General features: G+C 36.1%; 1 protein-coding gene across 2 annotated transcripts; it reads right to left on the bottom strand.

Annotated features, from left to right (window-relative positions):
* Nucleotides 1–469: 469 nt before the first annotated feature.
* Nucleotides 470–4,971, bottom strand: LOC129891327 (protein LONGIFOLIA 1). Of its 2 annotated transcripts, none has more exons than XM_055966638.1 (5): nt 4,562–4,971; nt 3,355–3,534; nt 1,760–3,262; nt 1,482–1,671; nt 470–1,365 (listed from the first exon to the last, which is right to left on the bottom strand). In XM_055966638.1, the coding sequence occupies exons 2-5, from the start codon at nt 3,472–3,474 to the stop codon at nt 776–778; spliced, it is 2,403 nt and encodes an 800-aa protein (XP_055822613.1). In that variant the 5' UTR covers nt 3,475–3,534; nt 4,562–4,971; the 3' UTR covers nt 470–775. The 2 variants fall into 2 exon arrangements, with proteins under 2 accessions (XP_055822613.1, XP_055822614.1); XM_055966639.1 differs by lacking the exon at nt 4,562–4,971 and adding an exon at nt 4,294–4,374.
* Nucleotides 4,972–5,714: the final 743 nt, after the last annotated feature.

Genomic DNA, 5,714 nt, shown 5'->3' with positions numbered 1-5,714 from the left:
GCCATTGACACTGACACTGTGACACAATTTAACAAAGGGTTTTTCATTTCCAAAGTAGAGGTTTTGGTTTAACTGTTTTCAAGGTATGCACTAAACATCCCTTTTTGGCTTTCAGTGTATTCTAATGTTGTTGTGTCTTTAATTTAATTATTTATTTTGCCAACCAACGAAAGAGAGCCTTAACGTAATTGATAAAATTATTGTCATATAATTAAAAAATCACGAATTCAAGTTATGAAAATAATATCTTGCAAAAAGTTGAGCTGTAAAAATAATATCTTACAAAGATGTAAAGTAAAGTTATGTATAATAGACGTTATAGTCTAGTCTTTCTCCAAATCTGTACATAGCGGAAGTATGATGTACCGGCCTGCCTTTTTTATGGCCAGCCAACCAAAAAGGGAAATCAGAAAATGATGTCAATTTAACACAATCACTTGATTTAAAATCACCAAACATGCATGTGCACTTTTTCCAAAGAGTCAAATTTGATTTACTCAAGTCACATGATAACTAATTATTTCTGCCAACTAACTCAAACTTTTTGGCATTTCACAGAAAGAAAGAAAAAGATTTCAAACTTCAGTCCAGTCTAACAACACTTTCCCTTTTTTTACAATCTTGGGAAGTGACTACTATTACAACATCTTAGTACTTCCTAGGTAGTCAAGAATCAATAGGAAACAAAACCTAAAACGTGGTAAAACAAATTAAAAAGAAAAAAAAAACATGAAAACAAGGAAGCTTGGACATGAAAATAATCCTTTGATCAGCTTCAGAAAACTAACTTCCTACGAGAAGCTGTCAAGAGGGTAGTTTTGAAGCCAATCACAGCAAGGTCTTGGATCGTTTCGACTATCAAATCCTTGAATATCTGCCTTTCCATGTCCAAGACTGCCTCGGACATCTCTACCGGACAGTCTCCCCAACCATTGACAGTGTCTTGAGCCAGGTCTTTCTTGAGAACTTCACAGATGATCTCAACCAAATTATTACCACTTTCCCTTTCTTGGATTCTTTGGAACTCGGTCCAAATGCCTTCAAGTGATGGCTTTGCAATAGATGAACCTGACCAGGAAAATGCTTTCCATGGGGGAAGTTGCCTATTTCTATCAAGAATTTCAGTGATAGTGTCGAAGATCAACTTCCTTTGGAGTCTGGAGACCTTGGATGTGTCCTTTCCTTTGAGATATTGCTGCTTCTCCAATAATAAAAATACATCAGAGTCTCCAGGAAGATAACAGGAAGCTCTAAGGATGTCTGAAATGTAACCAAGATGAAAGTCATCCATTGAATCGTTAGACTTTGATCGGACAGGTGAAAATGCTGAGAGCCATATTTCTTCCTCCGATTCCCCTGAAACATCTGATTCAGTTTTTAAATAACATTAGCTATAACACAAGCAGAAATATGGAAAGCTTATCTAATGTATTTAACTTGCCATTAATCACCAGTACTTGAAGAAAGTATAAACTCTTTACCTTTGAAATCGATAATCCTTTTCATAATAGGTGAAGGGGACGGTGAGTCGTCCCTGTAGAATGATGAGTCAAGAACTGACACTGGGCTCGGTTGTGATTCAGGGGCTGTTATCTCTGCTATGCTATTAAGCAGCTTATCGCACCTTTCCAAAAGGCTCCTTCCTTCATTGTAATCCTCCAAATTTGATCTCTACCATGCCACATTTCAAGAAACACGATTAAAATCAAGTCATTTTTTCTTTTAAGATAAATTCAGTTACTTGATTTGTTAACTATACCTCCGCATCAGTTTGGAAAGATGAACTAACAGTGCTTTCAGAAATGGAAGATGACTCGTCCTCTGTAATAAACATTGTGATCTTCTCTTTCTGCTTACTCTCTGTCGTTCCTCTCTTGTTTCTAGGTGATCCCTTTGCGCCATTATGCTCCAAACTGGTTCTCCTCGAACTAAGCTTTGGTGATTGTACTGGAGAAACTCTTCGATTCTCAGTTGGCTCTCCTGATCTTCTACGACTATCAACATTCAGATTCTTTGGTTTGGCCACAGAACTAGAAAGCCTCACACTGTTTTCTCTTTGAGTTGGCGAGCTGGAATCTCTAGATCTTAGTGGACTCCGAGCATTTCGTTCAGAAGCAGGTCGTTCCCGACATGGGCTAACAGATGGAAGACTTTCACTAGAAAGATTGGGTCTCCGACCAATGACATTTCGGCTTCTCAAATTTGAGGGGGATGTACCATTTGCCATTCTTCTATGGCTTGGTGAAACTGATCTCGAAGGCCTCATAAGGACTATTGGGGACTCATCAGATGAGAAAGTAGGATCATATACAAAATTCCGGTGGCCAATCTGTTCCGACGGTCTTTTGTTATGTAGGAGCCCTTTGAGTTGCAAAGCCTCAAGTATTTGCTTCAATGTCTCAAGATCTTTAGAAGGCTCATCAATTCCTCTCATCTTCAGTCTCTTGTCAATCTCACCATAGAGTGACACTGTCTGTTTTGGCTCTGGGAAAATGTCTGCTGTATCGAAGAAAAATTTCCTGTGTTGAGGTGACTTCCACGGCGATGAACTTAAACTTCTGTTTGAAGCCTTTGGTCTTTCAATCTTCTCGTTCTTCAGAGGATAACCCATCCGGTCCATAGGTCTGGCATTTGACATTGAGCTTCTATGTTCATTCGCTGCATTGTCTTTCATTGCATTGTTTGATATGTTAGATCGAGTATTGTTTAGCTCTTTGAAATCCACATGGTTTCCATCCACAAAACGGCCATTAAACAAGTCTCTTGAAACTCTGGATTCTGATGCAGATCTTCGCAACTCTGATTTTGGCAGAGTTTCAGGATTTGATTGGAGTAATGGTTCAAGTCCCATTAGCCGTGCAATGACACTCGGGCATGGACGCTGATTGTTGTCACCATCAACTAACACTCCGTCCTCTGTGTTCTCACCTCTGTTAGCTGATAGAACTGAAGCCTTTGTTCGTAGCTCCCTTGGTTGAAGACTTCCTTTAGCATCAACAACAGCTCTGCTGTCTAATGAGAGCCTCGGAGCTTCTTTGCAAAACTTCCATGAAGACCTCGTCCCTTCTTTTACTTCAAATATTGGAAGAGGGAGAGGTGATTTTGGCGGTGTCTCTACTGAGACAGAAACATCTGGCTCAACAGAACAGACCTCTGTTGCTGCCTGCTTGGACTGGTCCGGACTTGGCTGTGGTTTACCAAGCTCCTTTGAAACTACCGGTGATGCAACAAACTTATCGGACTCAGACGCATCGTCAGGAACCTGAAAATTCAAAGAAACATCCTCCAATCATCCACCAATACAACTAATGTAGACATCTAAAACAAAAATTAATCAACCCGAGAAACATTTACCGCGAAATGTGGCAAACGTTTCGTGGCATAGAGTCTCTTCCCGGCTAAAATGTGATTACGGTCAAAGAGCTGAAGAAATCCACCCATACAACCCATTCTCCTATCATCCATACCATCCATGTTGCCACCAGCTAGATGTTTTCTTCTCTTTTTTGGGGGATCTACTACTTAATTTAGCTCCTGTTGAAACATTAATAGTCAGTCAGTCCATGTGCCAATAAATTAATTTACAGAGAAAACAGCTTTAGTTAATAAACCAATTATTATTATCAGTACTGCAGAATCCATTAAGATGATGGAGACACTTCTATGTAAATTGCATAATAAGGTTTTCTGTTTTTGCAAAATCAGGTGAGTAATATGCATATCCTCCATTATCATACCTATAATATCAAGATGAAGAAACAAGTTTCAAGATGGTCTCTTTTTCATTAAAATGGCATTGAGGTCTATTGATCTCAATAATGCTCAAGAATCAGAATGATGAAATATATATCTTGAATATACACACCAGATTCAAAAAGAAAACAGGCAAATGAAGCTAAAACTTACTGGGATCTGGATTAGTTAATGCTTTCAAGAGACAAAAAAATCCAACCAATTAGCTTTCAAGATTTTTGTTTGATCTTTGAATGATAACAAAAGAACTAAAAATCTAGCAAATACTTGATACACAAAAGGCTCCTATAATTTCTCAGCTCCAAGAATAAAATAGTTTTCCCCATTTTCAATTTTAAGATTTCATCAATTCACAATGCCATAAAATAGAAGCAATGAACATACTCCCACACACTCCTACAAAGGAAAAAAAGGAAGAAAAGTAAAGAGATCCTTTAGTTGGTTTGTGTTTCCTTCAATTTGGAAACTCACTAAAGAAAGTAACAGTAAATGAAGGGGGAAAAACACATTTATAGAAACCCATTGAGATAAAAATCACACCTTTACATAAATCCTAATCACAAAATGTGGAAGTGCCTAAAATCACTCAAGAACTAAAATGTGAATGAAAATCACACATTTACAGAAACCCAATGAGGTAAAAACCACAACTTTATCACTAAATTTTGCTCATTTTGGTTGTACTAATTGACATTAATGCTGAAAAAGACAGACAACCCAACAGTGATAAGAATAAGAAAATGCCATTAAACAACTCAAAGAAGAAGAAGAACCCCAATGAGGCAAAAAAAATATATAAAAATCAGACCTTAACAGAAACTTGAGCTTATTTTCTTGGTGGAACTTTTTTGACCAATTCAATGACTAGATGGGTGAGATTAATTCCCAAAAAGAAAGGAACCCAATTGGGGAAATAGCAAAAAAATCATGCCTGGAGCTTCAATACACAGATCTGAAAGTGGAAAAACAGTGTAAAGACAGTAGACCATTCAAGAAAAGGAAGTGGTCATTCATGGCTATTAGTAGTGATTATATATATGGCTAAGTTTTATAGACTTATAGGCAAATATTAGTAGTGATTATATATATGGCTAAGTTTTATAGACTTATAGGCAAATATGTTTAGCTATGGAAGTTCCCAATTCCACCTAATCGATTGTGGAAGAAAACAAAGGGAGTAAAAACAGGGGTGGGGGGCAGTAGGGGGAGAAGAAAGGGGGAGAGGGGAGAGATATATTGGTTAAGAGATCAGTTTTTGGACCCCAGAAAAACCATAAAGGGTGTGGGGAAGGGGGGAGGGGGCTATCATTGTTTTGTGTTTGCCAATTTCTTCAATCTCATTTTATGCGATATATTTGATTTATACAATATTTTAAAAAAAAAATTAAACAACAATAATAACATATTCAATTAAATCTCACAAAGTATAGTCTCAAAATTATAGAGAGTATGTAGACTTTATCACTATTTTATGAAAGTAGAGAGACTATTTCCGAAAGACTATCGGCTCAAACTCATCAATCCTAAATAAAAATAAAATAAAATAAATATTGTATTGATACTATTAAGAAGAAAAATGAAGACTTTTAAAATTTGGGATTATAACCAAAAAGGAGAATATTTTTTTAAAAAAAAAAAAGGTTTGATATATACTTCAGTTTTGTCATTTAGCTCTGATATGCACCTCATTATAAAAGTGGCTCACATATATCTCCACTGTTATAAAAATAAATCACATATACTTCTACTGTTATAAAAGTGGCTCACACATATCTTTTTTATCTAACGAAAGTGGAAAAAAATAATTTTCAATTATTTTTGTTTATTTTTAATTTTAAAAAAATTCATGAAGGGGTATATATGATCCTTTTTACATGTAAATTTTTTTTATTTTGAGCTTTTATTCTTATTTTATTTTTCTCTTTTATTCTTTAGTGTAAAAATATGAGAAATTAAAAAAA

Source organism: Solanum dulcamara, chromosome 6 (assembly GCF_947179165.1).
Source record: "Solanum dulcamara chromosome 6, daSolDulc1.2, whole genome shotgun sequence".
NCBI lineage: Eukaryota > Viridiplantae > Streptophyta > Magnoliopsida > Solanales > Solanaceae > Solanum > Solanum dulcamara.
The sequence above is the reverse complement of the archived record's forward strand: the minus strand, read 5'-3'. Positions and strand labels throughout refer to the sequence as shown.

What these genes read in the sequence shown, in the direction of transcription:
- LOC129891327 (XM_055966638.1), bottom strand. Translation starts at nt 3,474, where the DNA reads ATGGATGGTATGGATGATAGGAGAATGGGTTGTATGGGTGGATTTCTT. An exon ending in AACGTTTGCCACATTTCGCG is followed by an intron (nt 3,263 to 3,354) that starts GTAAATGTTTCT and finishes TTGAATTTTCAG; the next exon opens with GTTCCTGACGATGCGTCTGA. An exon ending in CTTTCCAAACTGATGCGGAG is followed by an intron (nt 1,672 to 1,759) that starts GTATAGTTAACA and finishes GTGGCATGGTAG; the next exon opens with AGATCAAATTTGGAGGATTA.